This window comes from Crassostrea angulata, chromosome 10 (genome assembly GCF_025612915.1).
Source record: "Crassostrea angulata isolate pt1a10 chromosome 10, ASM2561291v2, whole genome shotgun sequence".
Classification (NCBI taxonomy): Eukaryota; Metazoa; Mollusca; class Bivalvia; order Ostreida; family Ostreidae; genus Magallana; species Magallana angulata.
This window is the reverse complement of record NC_069120.1, coordinates 33,742,798-33,766,239: the sequence shown is the minus strand read 5'-3', so window position 1 is coordinate 33,766,239 and position 23,442 is coordinate 33,742,798. Positions and strand designations below refer to the sequence as shown.

The window sequence follows — 23,442 nt, the reverse complement described above, 5'->3', positions numbered from 1 at the left end:
GACGTTAAATTTTAAAACGAAGTCATTTTCAGACAGTTTTATAAATCCAGAACATGTGCCGTTTCTAATCCGTTCCTCTGTAGAATTCAAAGAAACAGTCACAATGCATCCAGATTATGTACACTGAAATTAACTTTTTAACTTACATAGTGAAAACAGAAAAGCAAACGAAGGATAAAATTTATTTTTTTAAAAATCAATTTTCTACACATTGATATAAACTAATACATTATACAGCTCTGTGCATTTTAAAGCTTTGAAGATTTTTTTAAATATATATACATGTATTTTGATATTATTTTTTTTCTTCAAATTAAGGCATTAAAATAAACACAGAAAATGTATCTTTTTGTCTTTCTGCGAGCATTTAGTATGAAGCACTCATTCTGAAACGGATTAATATTATATAGTATATCAATTATATTACTTATATATTATATACATATTATATTATATTTAATTTGTATTAATTATAAATACATCAAGGGAGATAACCTTACGATGCCAATGTTATACAATTACATTTACATTTTCAACTGTCTTTGTCTGTGATAAAATTACGAATCAATTTTGAACCCTTAAACCTTAAATAACTTCATAAAACATGAGTGATGGGTGTGTCTTATGGCGGAACCGAAAAACGGTATTAGCTGCGCTGCGTAGTAATACATATTTATATTTAGCATGTGCTACATAAAAAAAATAGTGGTTTTAAAATAATGTTGTTGTAAAGTGTACAAATTTAAAATAATATAAATATAAGTAATAAGGAATCATTCTTTGAATATTGTGAGGTGGTAATTTCGGTCGGAGCGTGGACAAATCTATCATAAAGCCCTTCGGGCTTTATTGGATTTGACCACGCCCCGACCGAAATTATCACCTCATAATATTCAACGAATGATTCCTTATTCCTTAAATATATGCACAGTACAGTTCCACCTTGAATAGAATGCATTAACGAGCGAATTTTTTCCACCACCTTTAATAGTGCATCAATGAATTAAAACGTTGGGTTTTATTGTTGAATTAGATATTAGCAACAAAATGTCAGATTATGTCAATGTAGAAGTAATAGAATAATGTGTGCAGAGATTTATGTACCGTTTAATGAGAAACCATGACATAAGTTGACTTTACTTGTTATTGATGAATTATTGATGCAATCTTTGCTTTTAGTGTATTCCAAGGATCAAAAATGATTCACAAAGCCGGGAAGACAAGTGAAGTTTATGTGATATTTCATTAACATTTTTTGGGAAATTAACATCAGTCCTTAAAGAAAGCGTAATTTTTTAAGAATGCTTTGTTTTAGTTTATTTATTTATGATACAAATGCCAAATGTTAAACTTGTTTTCGGAAACTTCATGACCCTTATTAGAAATTCGGTTTGTTGCTAACAAGCCGCGATGCACTTTGAAAGAATATCATCCATTGCCTCGCATTACAACTTTTTGGAAAGGGTCAATTGTCCTTAAATCAAGATACCTGGTAAACGCATATAGAAAATCTGTGGACTTCAGGAAAGGCCTTTTGAATATGAAGAGAAAAACCTCTTTGATTTGGATCAATCGTTTCTCCGTGTCTGGTATATATTGCCCTTAATTCTGAATCGTGCATTGTTTAAACATTACCTGCCGTCATCAAAAGGAAACCAGGAATTCCTGAATAAAAAAGTGCATTAAATATTCCTCCAACGAATTAAATTTGGATTATTTTATTTCCAGTGATTCTTTTATCGTTCTTCTTCATTTCATTCATTCTCCCTAATCAAAACCTGTTAAAACAAAAAAAAAACTGTTAAAATAAAACAGAAACCTGTTCGTATAAAAACCATGAAATCTATATTGGACCTAATAGCTAAATATAAAATTCAATACATTTTATATTTGAAGGATAACAATTAAATTTAAATTTCAAGTGTTCTATTATATTTTTACAAAAATATACTGTTGAGATAATAATCAACAGAACTTGGGATTATCATAGGCCTGACCTTGTAACAGACGAAGAAACTTGTATCCTATATCAATTTTCAATCTAGAGTTTTTGCCATGTAATGGTTTGGTTTTGAACTTTCAATTGAAAATGAGTGAAGGACAATGGCTTTGATTTTTTTGTTGCGTCTGTCACTTACCTTGAAACAATTATATTTTGTTAAATCTTCTTCTTTCTAGAGTCTTGTAGACACTGTAACAAGTAACTTTATTGCAGTGCAAAAAGATGGTACGTTTTTACATCGAAAAAGTTAGAGCCCCCCCCCCCCCTCTCCCTTTTTTGGAGTTCCACATTAAAAAATACGTAGCTGCTGCGTTGCCGTAAACATTGATGAAAAATGTCACTTTTTCTTCGAAGTAAATTTGCATGACGTGAACATCAATGAAATTGAACCGGAAGGCAAACAGATGTGCGTACATAACAAACCAAACCCCTCCCCCCACCCCCAATTTATGGACGTATTATAAAACAAATTCTATATTAAGTAAATGGTACGTATCGAAAATGAAAATGTTCACGAAAAAAGTAAAATTAAAGTAAAAATAGAACTACTCTGTAAAATGACTAAAACGTTTCTCAGTACAACACAGTGTAGTCGTTAATCCCAGAACAAACTGACACACTTCACGAATAATGTCACTTTATGAAAGGAAGTTTTGTGTGTACACTTTTGGTTCAAAAAAATTGAAAGCCAATTTGGATGTCATTTATCTTCCATTTCGCAAATGTTGAATTATGAAATAATGAGAAATAATTAAAATCGTATTAGCATTGAAATATTAATTTCGTTTAACTCTAGGTGCTAAATTTTAAATTATATTAAGAGGTAAATATGTCAAGGGTAAAAGTATTTCAAATCTCATGCTTTTTCAGGAATTTCACAAGATAATTGTAGAAATACATAGTTACTAGTTTGAAACATAAATTATCTCATTAATTGAATGCAGATTCATTTTTGATATTTGCAATTATGTGCAGAGGGTAATTAAAGAAAAAAATATTGCAATTAATACTCTTATTTTTAAGTAAAAAACACAAGATGAATGTGAAAAATACGTAAATACCATTCTGACACTAATATAGGCCTAATCTAAAAAAGAGGTCATTTATTTTTTACTCATTGTTAATCAAATATTTTTGTTTTGTTTTTCAAAACCAAATGATTCCTCTAATTGATGTCAAGTTTTTCTCTCGAGGTCATTTTGTAATACGCCAACCATTTTCTTTAAAAAAAAAAGAGTTAATTATTTCATATATGTATGTGGACAAGGAAATATTGCATAGATGAATAAGCAAACAGAAAATAACCAGTTATCTTATTAGCGTATTTTTTTTTTGGTTCAACTTTAGAAAGTCATTGGATACATATTTTCCTGGATACTTTTCGTAAAGCGGGTCCCTTTCATGGTGTCATTGACAAAGTAATTTGAAAAAAAGTTTCAATAAACTATTTAGAAATATCTGGAATTTTTAAAATCTGGAAATTAATATAAAATAAACTTGCATGCCCCCTTTTCGCCAGATATCAGAGAGAGGAGGCTGTTAGCTGTATCATCTTAAAATTGTTTTTCTGCACATCGCTTCCCGATCCCATTTCAAGTGGTAAGTTGTACACTATTTCTTTACAAAGTTCTGTATTCATTTTCAGTACATGTTTTAGTCGAATCTTTGCCAAACCCTTTGTCATCAACAATTTAAACTGAAACAACGTTTTGAAAAAAAGCTGTCAATTCTTGAGCCAAGAGAGGTTTTAGATAACCCCGATGTTCTTCTTAAGTTTAATTAGTTTGAACACTTAGGTAAGAAAAAAATTGTTTGTCATTCCTAAATAAAACCCTGTTATATAGAGAACATTTGATATGAAATTTCTTGATAGTATAAGATACAATTGTGTGCCGATAAACAGACTAGAATATACTAAAGAAAATATGGATAACAAGATAAGTTATAGTTTTTTTTTTGTTTTTTGTTTTTTGTTTGCTTCTTCTTGTTTATTTTAGTTTAGGGGGATTTTGGTTGAAAATTTACATCTAAACAAAATTTTTAATAAGATACCTTCTTTACCATGTAATGCCCTTCATGGATCATGCACGTGAATTATTTAAATAATAAGTTTACATTTTTTGCTTTTTGAAAAAAACCCACCAACACCTACTATTAATAAAGTATGTGAAGCTTAAGCGTAATAATGTTTTTAACATAAATTTACAAAACGTAAGATTTACCTGTCATGCAAAGTAAATTGTCGTCTGCTCACTGAAGCGCTCCTCAGTTTAGATGTAACCCTTGAACCGATAAGATTGGGATTTTTAGGGAAAATAGTACGAGTAGTTGAGTAAAATAGACGTGAACATGGATGAACGTAAACGGTGAATGATAAAGATTATCAAAAGTGAGATAATAGTATTTTGTTTGTGATAGTCAATCTTTATTCTGTCCATAATCGCCATGTTGTGCAGGTAAGGTTCTTATTTATATACAGCCATCTTTTTATTTTAGAAATGTTGGGAAAAATGTCATTTTAACGTTGACTTTTTGGGGAGATTCAGTGTAAGCTTTTAAGAATGAATTGGGACAGTATGAAATAGCATTAAAATCTTTTATACGAAACATGTATTTACATGATACATGTAATAACAATAAATATATCATAGTATGTTATGTGTATGTATGTTTTTGGAATGGGGAAGTTGAAATTAAATCCCATTGTGAAATATGTATTTAAAAGTATACCGAAGTAACAAACATACAATCTCTCTCTCTCCCCTCTCTCTCTCTCTCTCTCTCTCTCTCTCTCTCTCTCTCTCTCTCTCTCTCTCTCTCTGAGGTTAACTTCATTTTTTGTAAAACATCGTGAACAATCAAAGGTTAGGTTGTCAAAGAAACTTGTCAAAATACATATCAAATTTCTCGCCAGAATAATGCATATGAATACATTAGGTTACTTTAAATAACCTAGTGGTGTGGTACTTAACACCACGGTAAAATAGCTAGTGTCATGAAGATATCAGTATACAATCAAATTGATATATATTAAAGGGAGAAAACCTCCAAACTGAGGATTCTCGAAAACAACAATACTCTCTCTCTCTCTCTCTCTCTCTCTCTCTCTCTCTCTCTGTATTTCTTATCACAATATTACGAAATCTCTGGAATTTTTTTTGGTAATATACGTGTCAAATTCGACTTAATAATCCCACAAAAGTCTTCATTGCTTATGCTAAACAAGTCTTGATAGTAAGTAAGTAAGATATAAAAAAAAATTGAATTCAAAACTTTCACATTACACTGCCATTTAAATGAGAATAATCTAAGAATGACATTTTGTTTATATTTTTTTTTTTACGTAAAATTAATTTTGTTGACACTGGAAAATTGTATTGTAAATCCTTGTGCTAATTGCTGTGACAACCGAATGTAATTCCTTTTTTTTTAGTAATCTAGTCCTCTCACATTTCCGCTTTACACAAATAGAAACAAACTAATTAACACTCCGAGAAAAAATTGTAAAATTTCTGATGAGCTTTTGTTTCCATAAAAAAGGGGCTTTAAAGAGAAGAGAGATAAAGTCAAGAGAGAAAATTATCTTGTTTTTAAAGTTTATAGATCATATGTTTCATGAATTTCATAACATTGAAAACTTTTCTACTCTCTAGTTCTTGGAATTGTGTTCAGATATAATTATCTCGAGGTTCGTAAAAGTTTGATAAAAATAAATGGCTGAAAATAAATGATAATTTTTTCTCATGCTTCATTATATGAGCATCCAGTGGATTTCAATAGCTTTAAAAATGCTACTTAACAATGTTCTTAGATATTATTTCAAATATTCTTAATTGCATTTCATCATTAAGTTTATTCATTAAGTATATTACAACAATTTTGATGTTGTGTCGGCGGTATATTTGTATGTATCAAGAAATGCAACGATTATTATGGAAGCTGCAGAAATTTCCGTGTTGTGTTTATTTTTGTAATAGACCATTCAATTATTTTAACATTTTATATGATTCTTGGAAATATATATATATATATATATATATATATATATATATATATATATATATATGTGTGTGTGTGTGTGTGTGTGTGTGTGTGTGTGTGTGTGTGGATCTATATGTACTGGTTTGATCTTTGTAATGTACTCTGCATACTGAGTGCCCGGTATGTCTATGTTTATAAATTTGTTTCAATCGATACAAGATAAAAATTGCATGACCTACCTAAAATGTTCAACTCCTTTGCTCTCTAAAAAGAAATTGAAGGAAGCATTAACTTAGCCGCTAACTATGTAAAATAATTGTTAAGATCAAACAAAAGTTCCTCTTACGAGAGTTTTTTAACGAGAAGATTGACAACACTTATTACGTAAAATGCATGCTCATTGATTTAAACAAAAAAATATCTTCCTTATCAGTTTGCCTTCTTCCTGGGACTGGTCTCTATTATGTGTATGTAGATTTTGTTGTTTGATACCATAACAATTTTTTTACCTTCTATCTCTGTCTCTCCTCCTTTGTTATATAACGTTAATGATATACGCAGTGCTAAAAAATATACACCCTTGCTTTTGACATCACTGATGCCATCATTCGAGCGATTAAAAAATATAGACGTTATTGATATTTAATAAGTCTGATAAAACAGCTATTTTTGTGCATGCTTGTATATATTTGCAGGAACACGCAGTAGAAAATAAACATGAAGCTTTATATAGGATCATTTCCACTCAGTGTTATTCTGTCATGGATGAGCATTACCTCGTCATTACCATCGAAAACAAGTAAGTCGAAACATACTCACATTATATTCATACGTACATCAAGGACATTATTGTTGTGTGTACTAGTCCGAAATATCTGACCTTTCCCTGGGTTTTTTGAACGATTTAATATTATATTTTACTTTCCAGTAAAACATAGTGAGTAAAATATACAAATCGTTAAAAAAACAGCCAGGAAAAAGTTATATATTTCGGACTATGTTGGTACAGTACCTCCTACAACGTTTTTTTTTTCACCAAATGGATCATATATTACATTAATTACTTGCTTTTTAAATAAGTCTTTGATTGACAGAAATAAAACTAAAAAAAGTCATGTGTAGTTTGTACTGGAGGAAATGAAATTTTGTGACGATAAAGTGATCGTATCCAATTAAAATACCTTTATATTTTTTGGTGTTTCAGAAATCACTCCTTTCTCCGAGTCGGACTTTCCCGTGGCTGTAAACAGCACGCTGGACCTGTCCTGTTCATTGGTCGAGTCGAATGCGTCCGTCAGCAATATCCAGCTAAAGAAATGTCTGCCCCATGATGTTCCGGAGACCTGTGAGACTCTGACCCCCGTCCACCAAACCAACACCACTAAATACTACAAACAAACATTTACCACCGTAAAGAAAATGTTGATATCCTATTTTTGCGAGTTCAAAAATGATAGTAGCAGTTCGTCACATCTGGTGGTAATTGTGGGATGTAAGAGTCTCTCTCTCTCTCTCTCTCTCTCTCTCTCTCTCTCTCTCTCTCACACAAAACTGATTGCAAAAAGCTTTTAATTTGGGACATCTGCAGAGCCTGAATTGTATGGTGTGCCATTACATTGTAGATGAACCCACGTTACCGGATACAATAGACTGTGTTTCCCTCGATCAGTCGGATTTGAAATGTACGTGGAATATACCAGATACTACAAGACTCAACACTGTGAAATCCACGTGGACTATTACGTATTCTGACGGGTAAGCCCCAAATACTCATCAAAAATCCTTTATATGACAAATGTATTGTATTGTATTAAAATGTACTATCAATAATCAAAGAGTGAAAACTTGTATAACTAAAGTATATGTACATTTTAAACACTACTAATTAGATCAAATTCTGCTGTTGACAGGTGAATATTTTCAAACCTTATTAAAACACGACGGTCGACTTTTTTCTTCCAAATTTAAGATTAACGAAAGATAGTAATTTCGATATGACAACTTGTTTGAAGAACTGTAGAGTTTGTTTTCAATTTCAGATCACGAGGGTATTATAATAGAACTGTAATAAAACCGATTCCTAAATTGCCTTACCTCATTGCACACATGCTTTGAAACTTTTGGTCAACTCTTGTTCAATTTTCTTAAAGTTTATAACTGAAAAGATAAAAGTAGATTGTTTTTGATTCTTTGTTTTATATTTAACTGTCATAAACTATCACGTGATTCATTTTTATATAAATGATAACAAAGACAAAGTAGTTACCCGATGTATAATGTTACATCGTTAAATTATCTGTTTACTATATTTCCACGCCTTTCCTGAACATTTTATATTCAAACAGATTACGTTGTAGTAGCAAACATATGTGATCATTGTTGCCTTTATAAAAGAAAATTGTTTTGAGCCATCAAGCCATTTTATTATATTTTATACCCCCTACCCACCAAATATATAGCCTACATATGTTGTACCAAAAAAAGCTTCCTTTGAGAATCAATTATTGTACATTTAAATATAAGGTACTTTTTCAATGTGATATTGTATGTTTGAGCAATTGTATCCTGCTTGCTTTGATATAAAATGCACGCATTTTAGAAGTTGTAGAAAGCCTTTTCCATATGAAAAACTTATAGATTTTTTTTTAAAATAAGGATGCATTTATTTTTTTGCGCATAACTGACCGAATTGACAGGAACGTAAATGTATTTTCATTAATAAAGACAGAGTAGAAGTGATAAAAAATAAAGTGAAAAATCTAAATAAATTCTAATATAGTAAGTACATGTACTTAAGCAATAGCGTACTTTATATCAACAGGGCTTTGGCGTACAGGGAATGCCCTGAGAGGACTGAGGACGATTACACCATTGAATGCCATATTCCAGCACAGAATGACAACCTTATGGACATGTTTGAGCCAGCTTCCGATTACACAATGAATCTGACCCTGACTAGTAGTATTGGCGAAGTCAGTCGGATATACCACATCCCAGTGGCCCAGAATGGTACAGAAACTAAAAATATTCATTACAATAATTATTAGATATACGAAAATAGATTCACCCTACATATTTACGCCTCCAATTTATCTGGGATTGACGAATATGCCTGGATTAGCTTTGGATATTTCAAAGGTTTTAGCTATCATAAAGCTGAAGTTGGTTTAAAACTATAAACGTATGCATGTATTTGGGATTTCATGACTAACCATATATCTATTGGAATCTTTTAGTAAAACTTACGCCACCTATAATGACTATAGAGCCACAGAGTAAAGTGATAGATGTTTCTCTGGAACTGCCTGAAGATTTTGAAAGAAATCGGAACTATGAGTCAGTTGTGGAATACTTGCTAACTTATAGGCCAAGATGGGGTAACGAAACTAAACAGGTAAAGTGTTTGAATACATGTTCATGCAATCACAAAATGGTTTTTACCTACAAGAAAAATACTCAATGTACAGTTTGCGAAAAACATTCACAGATTGATTAATAAGTCATTCCATTTTAGGTTACGAATTCCAGTGACAGAGCAATAATTTCGATATTTTTGCGAAACTGTGTTCCCTATACGACCTATATCGTCACAATGAAAGCTAAGCCGGAAAAATCGCTACTCTGGAGTGAAGTAGTAGAAAAGGTCGTGAAAACAAAACCTGATGGTAAATAAATTTATTTCTTTCACTCTCATTTTATATTCTTCTGATTTAATTAATTAGTAGAATATATCTTAATTCGAAACGTGTATTGAACAATTTTCAAGATTAAAAATTAACATTTCTGAAAGTTATTTTTTTTGCTTTTCAGTTCCTTACCACAGACCAGATACGTCACAAGGACTTTATACAGTTAATAATATCACATCGAAAACCAAAGGATTTACTCTGTTCTACAAGGTAATTATTTTATTTTTGACACACATCAGTGACATTTCATGGGGATATGTATCATTAGGGACTTAATGTCATTCTTAAATTACAATTGTTACCAAGCAACACTATATTAATGTTAAATTGGCCAAAATATAATCGTCAACTCTGACTTTCAAAAATCAAGAATATAAAAAATATTTCATTTTCCAAAAAATGACAAATGAATGTCTGTTTAATGATTTCATTAGCATCGTCAAAAGGATGCAATACATCAATGACTTTACACAGTGTATTATAATACAAATATAATAAAGTTAAGACTAAATATTTTTATCAACGGTGATAAAAAAAAATGGAACAAATGGTAGCAAAACATATACATCTAGTACTATTTAATTGCTAGCTATCTTTGGATGCATGTTAATTGCAGATATTTAAAAAAATAAATAAATTAGAAATGAAAAAGAACAATCTGTTTTCAAAGCAATTCATACATTGAAATAAAAGGAAGCAAGCTTGATGATCACTGCATTTTTAAAAAACAAATTGTGTTAATCACAGCAGATTTTGAATATGGAATATTATTAAAACAATTTTTATTATGTATGCATCAGTGAAATGAAGTGTTTCGATACTTTAATCAAATCTAACAAGTCCACAAGAACACGTATTAAAAATGCACATCTTGCAATCAACACCTGCCCAAAAAAGAACTGATATAACTATTCAGTAAATATTTTATAATTATACTGTAAGAGTACTTCTAAAATATTCAATATGGTTATTTTAAGAACAAGTACGGTATGTTAGATTGAAATATGTGTAATCAGTAACCCCAAGGTTATGTAAATAAGATAAACTAAGTAATTGAAAGTGAGTCAATAATTCAAGTTGCTTGGTTTTTAGAAATTAGACATCATGTTTAGTTTATGGAATTATAAAATACGATTCGAAGAGACTTGTAAATGTGAAATAGATTAAATAAGTTTATTATATGTAAATCTCTCTCTCTCTCTCTCTCTCTCTCTCTCTCTCTCTCTCTCTGTTTTTTCTATCGCAATATTACGTAGCTAAAACAAAAATGTACAACATTGCCTGTCATTTCAGAATGTATGTTGCTTTATAAAAATATACATGTATTAAGACAGTAACTCATATTATCCTTCTATATCTATTTCTTCAGCCTTTAGCGAGAAGATTCTGGAACGCCGAAAACTGTGTTATTAATGTGAGGGTTTCAGACCAACAAAATGGCGTGGTATGGACTGGGAATTTCTCTTTAACGAATGCTTACCTTGAGATACCTTTTGAGATCACCCTCCCCAGATACAATGCCACTATTCGTTACATAAACAACAAGGGACCAGCGGATATTGCCTCATCTCTTAGAATAACAAATGAAGGCATGACATCAAAGCTCTTAGAATTATGACAATTTAATATGAATCTCTTCATTATTTCTTGATACACATGCTGAATTTAAGTTAAATTGTAACCTTTTTTTTTGAAAACATAGAAAACGAAATGGTTGTTATTGCTGAAGAAACTAACAATGGCTACGTAATTTCTTGGGAAAATGATGATGCCAACATCTCTGCTGTAACAGTAATGTGGTGTATTCGGAAGAGTGCAGATACTTGTGAGGTACACAACAGTGTGAAAGAAACTCAGCTTAATTGATTGTTTTTAAAAATCTCCATGAGAAGTTTTTATTTTTTGTTTAATCACTTGTCATTCGTAAAAGACATGTTATATAAAACTTTTTTTTAACTTTTAATGTGTTGTCATTAATACACCACTAATGATGTAACTTTAACCATTAGGTAAACGATGCAGAACTTATGATTGTCTTTTAACCTTTTTATCTTTTTTTGGCGTTAAATCATCACTGATGATATTACGTAAACCATAAAAAAGAGTCGTCAATTTTGTTTTTGTTTGCGCAGAATGACGTACAATGGAAAGTCTTTAATAACCCAGGAAACAGTGTTCGTCTGCTTGGAGTTGGATACGACACAAACAAAATATTCGGAGTGTCTGTCCAGCACAAGGGCGGGTCCACAACTGGACTGACTTACCCAAAATGTTACTACCTTCTACAGAACTCTGTCGATCGTAAGTAAAATAAGAGAAGAAACAAGTTTGTCAACCCAAATCTGTAGATACGGACAATATTTCTCTTGCCATAAATTTGGATTTCCAGTGAGCAATGCTTTTTGTCTGCTCGACCCATGTCGATAAAAAAGAATAAAATAATGTTGCATAATAAAAGAACATGCCCTACACGTATGTCAATAAAAGGTGACTTGAAAATCAAACTGACACACTAAAATAAAAGTTCTCTATAAATCATTTAAGGGAAAGGGAGGTGTTTTCCTTGTTGCTACAAAGGTTGATAATGTAAATGCTGTACTGAAACATTAGTATCGATGTCAACTGCCGACAACTGCACGCCACGTTCGGTGACTAACAAACAATGATTAATCTCTCTCCCATCAGTTTATATATTATCTGATTGATAAGTTGGACTTTTAATGATGGATCAAAGTTTTTCTTATCATGTTTTTTAAATTAAATTTCTAGAACCAAAATTGGCTTTCACTGTTAAGCGAAATAACACAGGACAGCTACTGGTCGACCTCGTGACGCCATATTGTCAATATCCCAGCAGACCTGTGCTGTACCAAGTGTTCTATCAAGAACATACAACAAACCAGAAGCTCTCTTGTCCAAATGGTATCTTTTTTAGTTTTATTTAACGGTAGACAGATATATCATTATTATATCTTGTTATAATTTGTTATAATGCCAACAAACATTTACTCTTCTTACCCTTATCGAAAATATGAATAACAATTTCATTTTACATACAATTAGACAATGCAGTCCTGAATTGGTGTATTTCTATCTTTCTTTTACATTTCCTGTACATCATTTCAGATTTATCAAAGAATTTGACAGTTGCTGCCGCTTATGATCGTCAGACTATACCTGTGTCAAACGTTGATCCAAAGATTTCGTACGATGTTTGCTACGGGGTCACACTGGCTAATAGCAGAACAGTCTATAGTACTGTTCAAACGGTTTCTGTCAGGCATTCAGGTAATTCAACGTTTTCATTTTTTGAAAACATGATTTATTTAAATTCTTGAAAGTAGATATAAAACGCCAAGTTGTTAATTCTTATTCAAGACAGATTTACATTATGTTTGTACATTTACTTGTAATATTTCTAGAGTATTGTCATTAAAAAATGAACAAGCTGCAGTAGGAATTTTAAACAAAGGCTACGAAATTTTAATGCTTTTAGACATTAAAAACCAAAATATTATACTACACTTATGTACATGTATACCAATGAAAAAAAATAAATGTTTTCCAATTAAGTTAGGTATTTTACACATTGTTAGTAAAAACAACTATCATTTGTTCTTTGAAGTAACATTTTACACCCTACAACTCTGATATTCTCGGAAGCACTGTGGTTTTTTTTTCATTTAGTGATCATACTTATTCTGTGATAGGCAAACAAATGAGGATAATTTGGGATATCATATAAAAAATTATGACAAATGACATTTACACTGATTATTTATTACAGGGGACTCCAATACCTTTGAAGACTTCGGAGCAGTGGCTGGAATTCTTAGTGGCATCCTATTTCTTTTTTTTATGTAGGACTCTTTCGATTTTTTTTTATTTTTAGAAGCTCAATATATTATATAAAAATGTTTTACTCTATTATATTAAAACATAAAAAAAAATTTTTTTGTCAATTAAACATTCTAATTTGTTGAGTACCGCAAGAGACCAGAGAACTTGATTTTAAAATATAAAACTAGTATTCAGTGTTTATGTCTGCTTCTTTATTTACTATTTATCAATTTTATCTTGTAGAATTTCACTTCTGCGTTGGTTGAAGCGAAAACTGTATGGCGAAGATACAGCTATCAGCATGCCTCCAATTGAGTCTTTCGAGGTATAGTCAAATGCTGTTGCTGTGGTTTCATCAGTATTCGTTGAAAATCAATTTTAGTGGATTTTGTTTTTAAGTTGATCCACGAAATTAAATGTTCATTGTAATGCAATTTCTATTAACATTTTGTATTGATTGGGTCATTGGCCACGAATTTACATATCCTTGAAACTGTGATTTTCACTTTATCCACGAAAATTGATACCCTTGAATATTAATGAAACCACAGTATTTTTATTTCAATTATCAAGAATTTTAATTACTTTTAATAAACTGAAAAAAATGACGATAATGATGTGAAAATTTTGTATGCAGTCACCACTTCTATCATATGAACCAGTAAGTAAAAAAAACTGAGCACCTAGATTACATGTATCATACTGTCGTACCTCAGAAAATAACTAATGACTATTCATTATCCCTATACATTGTTTACTACAATGTATCTTGTAATCAAATACATTTTGTAAAACAAAGTTGAGAAATCCATATGGAATAGTTACTCTTTGATTAAACAGATGCATGAAAGAAATCTAGAAAGGAATTCGTAATTACACTGATAAAAAAAAAATTCTGGTAAAATATATATCCTTACAAAATTACATTACGCGGTATATTCTTTGAGGTACATGAACTTTCTTTAGTAAATTTTCTCTGTCTTTATACATCGTATATATACTTAAACTCTTAGTATATCTCTCTTTTCATTTTAACAATTGTATAATGTTCAGTGCCAACTTAACAAACACTGCTTACACTTCAGATTTTCCAGTAGAAATAAATACTACCCTTATCATAAGGGACCCATTAGTTAGTTACTAGTCTTTTTCAATTTCAGCTAGCTAGCTTTCAATTCTTTTAACAAGTTCAATTATAACTTAATTTCTGTCCTCTCTCCCAAATACTCTAACTTTCTGTTATTGATATATCCAATCACTTTTTAGTCCATAAATAGAAGCTTACATATTTGCTTGACATATAGTTATAAGATTTATCAAACCAGGAATCAAATAAATCAAATGTGAATTATCAGTTGCCATGTGTTCAGAAATAGTTTCAATGTTCCTTCTTGTACAGGACCAATATTCATCCAAAATAAATGTAACCAAAATAAGCATTGTTAAAGTAAATATGTAATTTCATTTCTATTTTTTTTTGTTATTCAGAATCCTGGATATAAGGTTAATTTGTCGGAAGAAAAAGACATTCGAGTAAGTTACAGAGAGAGAGAGAGAGAGAGAGAGAGAGAGAGAGAGAGAGAGATCCATGAAATTGTTATTCTGTTTTACATACATAGCCAAAATTTGAGTGCCACCTCGACTTTATTTGTTGAAAATCGACGCGAAATGAAACATATAACTTGTATCTATTGAAGGATATTGCTGATAGTGGCACTCAGAGTTTGCCTGAGTCGGTCTCCTCTGATGACCAAGGGCCTGATGGTGACAGGGACAGTGTAAGCAGCAGTGGTATTGGTTCCACGAAGTGTGAATCCGATGTCTTTTCACCGCCGACGACGCCCACTGACGCGGGCAAAATCACGCTCGTCTTCCAGACAGAACTGGCTAAACCTTCCCGTGCGGATCATGCAATGTCTACCACACCAGTGACGTCAGGGAATGAGGATCAAAATCCAAGCAATTCTACCTCCGTCGAGCAGCATATTTATAGTAGCTGTTCGAACCCGATTGACAGCTACGCGAAAGGGGATTGGGACGACAACCCTTTAGATGAGTTACGGGAGAGATTGGAGAGCTCAGGAGATTTCTCAGGGGATTACCAGCACGTTATGTGTTCAAATTATAGTTCAACGTGTGCATCCGATTCTGAAAACATTGATACATGTCCTTCAACTCCTGAGTTGACTCGAAATGCCTCCCAAAGTACAATATGTGATAGTGAGATGATGGACGATATAACTTCTACGTTATCCTCAGGAAATAGCAGTTCTCCGAGTACGTTTCATTACCATACAAACATTCAGATTGACTCTAGTGGACCAGATGTGCCGTATTCTTCTGCCTGAAATATACATTTGTCCCAATCTAGTAGAGCATATACCTCATGGAAATGAACGTCAAAACGTCGTTTTTTTTCACTAAATACATCACGTATAAACAAGTTGTGAAGCGATGGGTTTTCTTTGTGCAATTAAGTTAAGAAGCTACTTGCTCATTGCTGACAATATATAGCTGTCACTGTATTAATTCAGATTTACTCAGGGAGATTTAGCTGCCATTTTCGATGAAACTAATGGATTGTTGGAGGTATATTACCTTCATAGCATAAAAATGCATAGCAATGTCACAAAACCCAGAGGTGGGAGCTGTGATGAAGGAAATAAGCAATAAAAGGAACGAGATGACTGTTCTTGTACACATGATGTGTCCAACATTTACAGCGGCTTTTGAGAGTTGTGTTTACACTGTCTCAGGTGTCATTAATTTGCTACTTACAGGAACAGATATTAGTCAATTAATGGGTGTGACACAATATCTTACTCTAAATTGATGAAAACAGGCGTAAAAAACTCAATAGTATAATAAATAAATAAAAAAAGAGATTTTGTGCTGTATTTTCATCACTTTGATAGTTATTGAATCATGTAAACTTAATTAAAGTGCAGAATAAAGTATCTTTGATTTCTTCAATTAAGGTACTTGAAACAAATACGTTTGCATATATTGCATATATCGAATTATATATTCTTTTATACTACTCTATTCCAAGTATTATTGTGGGTTTTTTAAGCAAATATGTTAAACAAACAACATATCACTGCTTATATATGTAATGTGTTCTTTAGGGATACCAGTGTTGTTCATGTAATTGTTACATATATGAAATACATATTAATAGAAATGCATGAAGTTATGTATCGATGAAAAAAGGGTTGTAATAAAATTAGTACAAAATATTCCTTTGTTTGCTTTTATTTATATAAACAAAAACTGCATGGTTCAATATATGTTAAATTTACATTATTTCAAAATCATGTTACATGAAAACCTCCACCAAATTAAAATACGTAATTATGGAACTCGAGCATAGAAATAAGAATCTCCTGATGAGAAATTTGAAGCTCAAAACACAAACAAAATATGTTAAATATTTGACGAAACAGAAAAAATGGAGGTTCGTAAGTAATAAAGTAATGAATGGGTACACATCGAGGGGTAAAAGGTCTAGTATAAACAATATATTAGAAGTTAAGGACAATGATAATTTACATCAAAATATTGTACAATTCTATCAATAATATTATAATCTATGATAATAATTCTTTTCTATATCTTGATAATAATATATTCATCTGATTTAACAAATATAGTCTGACAGTAGCACGTTGTAAATTGAAGTTCAAACCGTTTGATATTACTCTTGAATAAGCTTGTATATTTTTGCTGAGAATAATTTTTTTACAATTCTTATTTTATGTTTATTCAGTTACACTGTACTTCTGAGCTTAAAAATTGAAACCGCTTTTGTAGTAAATTATAATCATATTTTAATAACACATACACTGCCCATAGACATCAATGTAAAATTGAAGATGCAATTGATTGGACAAAAATTCATTTTTTAGCATTCCTTTTGGCGGAGTATTTTTATGAAATAACACGCTCAAAATGCTACCATGATTAAAAGTATCGAACCATTTATTTACTAAGTACAAAATGGGATCGTTACGCATTGAATATCTGAACAAATGCAAGACATCTTCCCTTAAAGTCCTCAGTTTTTTTGTATCCAAGCAATATTCACTAAGACTTTATGCATACATATCAATCAAAAAGTATGATTTCTTTAATTGATGGCGTCTGCCGTACATAGTGAAAAAGTGCTTTGTCAGAAAACTAAAATTAAATTTATATTTAATTAAACGTATTTGATATTGTTTGCGATTGCCGCATATTCGTTTTGATAATGTTTCTAATAACACATTTGTTACTTAATACGCGGAAGTTAAATGATATTTAAATTAGATAAAATGATACACGGACGAAATTCTTATTGCGCATTATTTATCGATGAGCGAGCGACTTTATTTACCTGTGAATTGAAAACCACAATCATACATACATGATACATTACATGATATGTAAGATGTATACATACTAAAAACAGATAAGTCTAATACATAATATACTTTCTTTGGTCGTTCAAACATGTATATTTATATTTACTAGTATTTTCCCTCTATTTCTTAAAAATATTAAAATTGATAGTTTTTCATATAGGAATCGACAAGACTGATAAGGGAGTGACATTTCACACTATTTAATAGTTTCATTTCATTACAACCCCCCCCCCCCCCTCCCCCCACACAAAAGAAATTGACTGCAGTTTAGCAACTGAAGTCCTTACCGGTACTTCAATAAAGTATCAAAAGATTGTTTTGTGATATAATCTCCACAACTAGTGTACTTGTCGTCATTAGTGATATTTTTTAAAGGAAATGTATAAAAACAGTCCCTATATTATTATTTTGAATATAGAATGTACAATTGATGCATGCATACGCATCAAGTTTAGGATGTCATTTTATAAAAAGAGAAGAACTAATATAAAACATCAATGCTATTGTTTTCACAAAAAAGAAATGAAGCAGTGTTGTTATTGGTATGGGTATCGCTAACTATAAGACTGATTTTATTCTGGTTGTAGAATAAATCTCTGTGTAATACATTAGTTGTAACAAAGATGTGTTTTAGTGAAAAAAAATCAAGCTTATTCCATCCCATTCATTTTATCATCATGGATTTCGGGTTGATACTTCCATTATCTCTTTGGAAATTATAGCATTCATCCATTAGGGCGAGTAGAATACATACTAACATTTTTGCGATTGTAAGCAAGAGTTGTCATTCGAACATTTTGAGGGTACTAGTAATCTAACAACTGTATATAACTTTTAAAAGAGGTGTTTTACACGACGCCTCATGTAAAAAAGTTGTAATGATATATTTATTCATAGCACTACAGCCAAAATGTTCGACTGAAAGCCGACTTGCTAAAAATTAATATTTTACATTAATTTTGTGATTTGAATAAAACTCTTTTGGATGAGATTTTTGATCATGTGGTATGTTTAATCTTTTTATGTAGTTTGTATTTCTCTTTATGATATAATAATATTGTTTCTAGGTAAAAACGTGACAGAATTGCTGCATGTTTTTAATGCAAATGATGCATTTTACCAATGGTAATCTTTAAACCAGAACAAACACATATTGTTTGATTTTATGCTATACATTAAATGCTAGCTGTTGTTGTGAATTGTAAAGACTATTGACTGTAAGCTATGAGAAATGAATATAAATGTCAAAAATCTCAATAAATAGATGTTGCTAATTCTTCACGTTTTGTTGCTGTTATATTGGGCATGTCATGCCGAGCTGTTCATTGTCCACAAATTGAAAGAAATACCAATCCAAATAAGTGTCAACATTTATCACTGCCTGTTTTTAATTACATCACATGCATTTTGTATATTTTTCTACTATGCGAGTTGAGAAGTTACTTCTTGCAATGAGTGTTTTAGTGCATTTTGTTTTGGAAAAAATGTATATTTCTCTGATATGACCAATCTCTGTTCATACTAACTCAGGTCCCTTGTATCTTTGTACTTAGAAACATGTCTTATTCTACAAAGTTTTCCCTGATATGACTGAAGTAAATTAACTTTAACGGATTAGGAAAAAAATAACATTAATAGCAAGGTTTTCGAAGCAAAAAAGATTGCTTTCTTGTATCTGTGCGTTAATTCCATTATTTTATACCCGTCAAGATAGATTAAAAAAAGCAATCGATTAGAAAAATGGAGAGAAAAATGTTGAAATGGTAAAAGTTACCGAATTCTAAAGATTTTTTGTTTACCATAAATAAGAAATATTTGTTTCACCAAATTAAGCAAAATGTCCAAAAGTTTATTTAATTTCAGCGCCATTACGGCATGACTTCATCCGTCAATGTGACGTTCAAAACCTAAGCGGCCATGAGATGCCATTGTGGAACTCGAGCACTGATTCAAATCAATACGATTCATCTGTTGAGAAACCTGTAGCTGAGACTAGCTGTCAGAGACATACAAAGCGGTAGAAAAAAAATAGATTTAAACGAGAAAAGGGCAAGTCGAAATTTGTTTGTGACAGTGGAAGGAATGATTAGAAGAGTTGGAAAGAAAGGTACAGTATTACTTGTAATCTAGAAGTCTATTTTGTTTACATCGTTAAGTGCACCAAGGTGCCTGCTATAGTATGCGAGTATAATTAACGCCGTTGATTAAATTCGCAAAAAAAGAAAGGATAGTGATCGACAACTGATTATAAATTTTGCTGGAGGATCTTACTCAATAGTTATTTTTGATTACGTTTTTTCCTTGTGTGATAGCTGAGCTATAAATTGTTGATTAGTTTATGTAAATAATTCCTTGTAATTTGACGTACACACTATGAAAAAACCGCCAGTTTGTAAATTCCACCGGATTTTATTTGATTAACCACAAAAAATATATAAAAAGATTTCAAATCAATTAACCTCGCTTTCAGTGAGTAAGTCTAGCATCTAAATTTTATTCAAAATTGAATTAGGCGATATCTTAAAAACAATCAATTCGCATTTCAAATTGTATAATAATAGATGCACTTTGACTGTGCATAACTTCTAACGACAAAAATAGTCAAACAATGTTTTCTTCTTACATGTTTGAAAAGTTGTTTTTTGCTTAGTGTTTTGATAAATAATTGGTCCAAGATTGGTAGCATTGTTTAATTAAAGTTCTCTTGAGATGAAATAACAATAAAGTTTGACTGTCAGATTTAATACTTTATATATACTGCCTGCATATGTAAATCCATACAAGTATACCTTACTTGCGTTTTAAGGGGCATGGTCACGATTTTGGTCAAATTTTATTTTTTGTTTTTATTATTTACAATGCTTTAGGGAAATTTGGGCCAGTCGATGAGTTTCAAGCAAGAAACTGGGCTCACAATTCTTCGTCATTTAAACAATGCCCGTGCCCTGTTTTGTTTACATAGGTTCAATATACCAGTAAAAAATCTTTTTCAAGCTGCTTTGTCTATCTTTTTATTCATTTTAAGCATAAATAAACAGTTACTAACGATTAACACAAAAACTTGAATTTTTACTTCAACATTCAAATGTAAACAAAAGCTTTGTTTACATAGCGAAGAATTGTAAGCTCTGTAACTCGCTTATAACTCAACAAATGACAATCAAATTTTGGTTGATTATTAAAAATGCCTTACTGAAGCATTGTAAACATTAAAATCGAAAAAATAGTTTTTGACCAAAATCGTGACTATGCCCCTTTAAATGATAAATACCTCTCCAGTCCAAGTGCCAGACATTGAAAGAAATTCTATTGAGGAATTCAAGGAAACTGCAAGCAACAAGTCCGTTCTTGTAGTAACCTACATTTCAGATCATGGGAATTAATACATGTACATGAATTCTGTAATGTATGACGTGCATTTCAGAACCACAATGCCGAGTGTGCAAGTTCACCTCAACACGACAGACCAAGAACTGCTTCGAAAATTAAACAATTCTCTGATCATTGAAATCAAGGGGGACCCAGTCTCCTTCAGGGACAGTAACCTGAATGAACTGCTGTATGTTGTCATCGTGATCATGTTCTATGGGACCGCTTTAATGGTTCTCATAGCAACCCAAATCCGGAAGCAGCGCAGAGAAGGACAGGAAGTGGATTATTATGACGAGTATTTAGAACGGAACAAAGACGACGGAAAGAAGATGTTGTTACCAAAAATAGACGTCAAAGTGAACGTTCCATTAGAGGCGGACGAAATAAAGATGGAAGAGGAGAGTTTTACCGGGAAAAACTAGAAACTTTGGTCGTTTTGTCTTGTTATAATGTTCATTTGTTATCATGAGGTTCAAGGCCGACACTTTAATGTATAAAAAAAGTAGTTATGGTATGATATCATTGTTAATGTCCTTGATTATCTAGTAGATAAACAATAAATCTACTTACTAAAACTCATGTTCAAACTTGAATATGTATCAATAAAGCTTTGTGTGATTGATAATCCAACAATAATATTCAGAGTAATAAAGAGACCAACCCTTATGTCTTTTAACATCATTAGTTTACGGTATAATGTGCAGGCAAAATGCTATTAAGTATTGACATTCATACAAAGACATTTTCAATATCGCATGTCTCGACCGATGATAGTGATATTCAATTAGTCACCTCTGTTTTAAGAAAAACCATAAAACAACATCCAATTTTCAGCTTTTGGTGAAAATGGACTTTTGGTCACCATCAGCGACACGAGACATGGCAAATGACGAGGATCACGTGATCGCCCTCTCAGACAACTTAAGGAAAGGGTCTGGGCAGGAAATACTGCGATACGTCTTGTTAACTTGATGCGTGATTTAGAAATCGACAACTACCGAGTTCAGCCACAGAATCGATCGATAAATTGATTAAAACTTTGCGTTAATTCTAATCCTTAGGGGACCATCGTACATGTAGCGTATGAAAAGTTAGATCTAGGGTGTTAGAGTGAATAGGATTGGAATTGTTTATCCCAAAGGCACATATAATTAACATTGGATATGGTTTAAGTGGTCACTCATTTGAATTTTCGAAATAGTTCGCTGAATAAGCTCTGGTTTACTACTCATTCATATTTCTTATATGAAAAGAAAAACTCCGTGAATAAAATAAAACAATGTTCCACATTATTTCGGGGGATGTTCGGCCATCTTGTACATTTGAGGACAAGAATGTAAAAATTTCTTGAACTGGCTTGTTTCTGTTCGAAACAGACCGAAACTGTTGCTGTCTGATAGAAAAGCGATAAATATGAGGTTCTACATGTTGTGTTTTCTGCAAATTATGCATACAAGAACAGAACAATGCATTTTTTAATCACTTAGAGCTGCGCAGTTACAAACTTAAATAATAAATGAGGTCGACATTGTCCTCTCTACAACCATTTGTTGATTTAAAAAAAGTCTAAGCTTGCATATTCAAGTTGCAATTATGTTTCAAGATAGTATTCTTAAAGTAGGTCTCAGGAACTATCAATTCTCACGTGATATTTCTGTCATTGTCTAAGGAGATACAATAAAGTTATATCTTCATAAAAATATATGTTTATTTGTTATTTAAAACAATCCTTTTTTGGACCCCTACCCCACTTGTAGAAAGAATCTATTAAGATGTATTCTTATAAATTGGGGAAAACCCAAAACAAATTTTGGTGATGAATGTCACATTCAAAACAATTGATTGGAATGACATTTATTTTTTTCCATGAAATTATCATGTCAATGTCTCTCCATAGACACATGAGTTTTAATATTGCCATGATTTTCTTGTTCGAAAAATAGATCGCATGCTAACTGAGAAAAATAGGGTATCTCAGTTTGAGGCAAAGTTGAGATGTTAAAATGCAAAATTCTAACTTTTTCTCAACAAATGGTGGTAAAAAAAGATACCAACACAATGAGCACTCTTTATATATTTTTAAATCTTCAAAAATAAGTCTCCAGCAGCGCAGTTCGACAGCTTTTCTGATGGATTAAATGGTATTGTTCTGTTC

The 23,442-nt window shown here is 31.5% G+C and overlaps 3 protein-coding genes across 3 annotated transcripts in view; 2 read left to right on the top strand and 1 right to left on the bottom strand.

Moving 5' to 3' along the window:
- The window catches only part of LOC128167105 (uncharacterized), a 39,431-nt gene extending 22,686 nt beyond the window's left edge, over positions 1–16,745 (top strand). Inside the window, 15 exon segments of the mRNA XM_052832640.1 lie at positions 7,572–7,738; positions 8,805–8,992; positions 9,220–9,377; positions 9,498–9,648; positions 9,794–9,882; positions 11,042–11,261; positions 11,375–11,502; positions 11,805–11,973; positions 12,442–12,594; positions 12,799–12,960; positions 13,460–13,532; positions 13,756–13,837; positions 14,150–14,173; positions 15,001–15,045; positions 15,210–16,745. Coding sequence (XP_052688600.1) covers positions 7,572–7,738; positions 8,805–8,992; positions 9,220–9,377; positions 9,498–9,648; positions 9,794–9,882; positions 11,042–11,261; positions 11,375–11,502; positions 11,805–11,973; positions 12,442–12,594; positions 12,799–12,960; positions 13,460–13,532; positions 13,756–13,837; positions 14,150–14,173; positions 15,001–15,045; positions 15,210–15,860 — 2,460 coding nt within the window. The 3' untranslated portion in view covers positions 15,861–16,745.
- LOC128167101 (probable proline--tRNA ligase, mitochondrial) overlaps positions 1–23,442 on the bottom strand; it is a 117,495-nt gene that overhangs the window by 32,629 nt on the left and 61,424 nt on the right. The window lies entirely within an intron of this gene.
- Positions 19,853–21,924, top strand: LOC128167104 (uncharacterized). The gene is made up of 2 exons (XM_052832639.1): positions 19,853–20,022; positions 21,340–21,924. Exon 2 carries the CDS (start codon positions 21,347–21,349, stop codon positions 21,707–21,709), a length of 363 nt encoding a protein of 120 aa, XP_052688599.1. The 5' UTR covers positions 19,853–20,022; positions 21,340–21,346; the 3' UTR covers positions 21,710–21,924.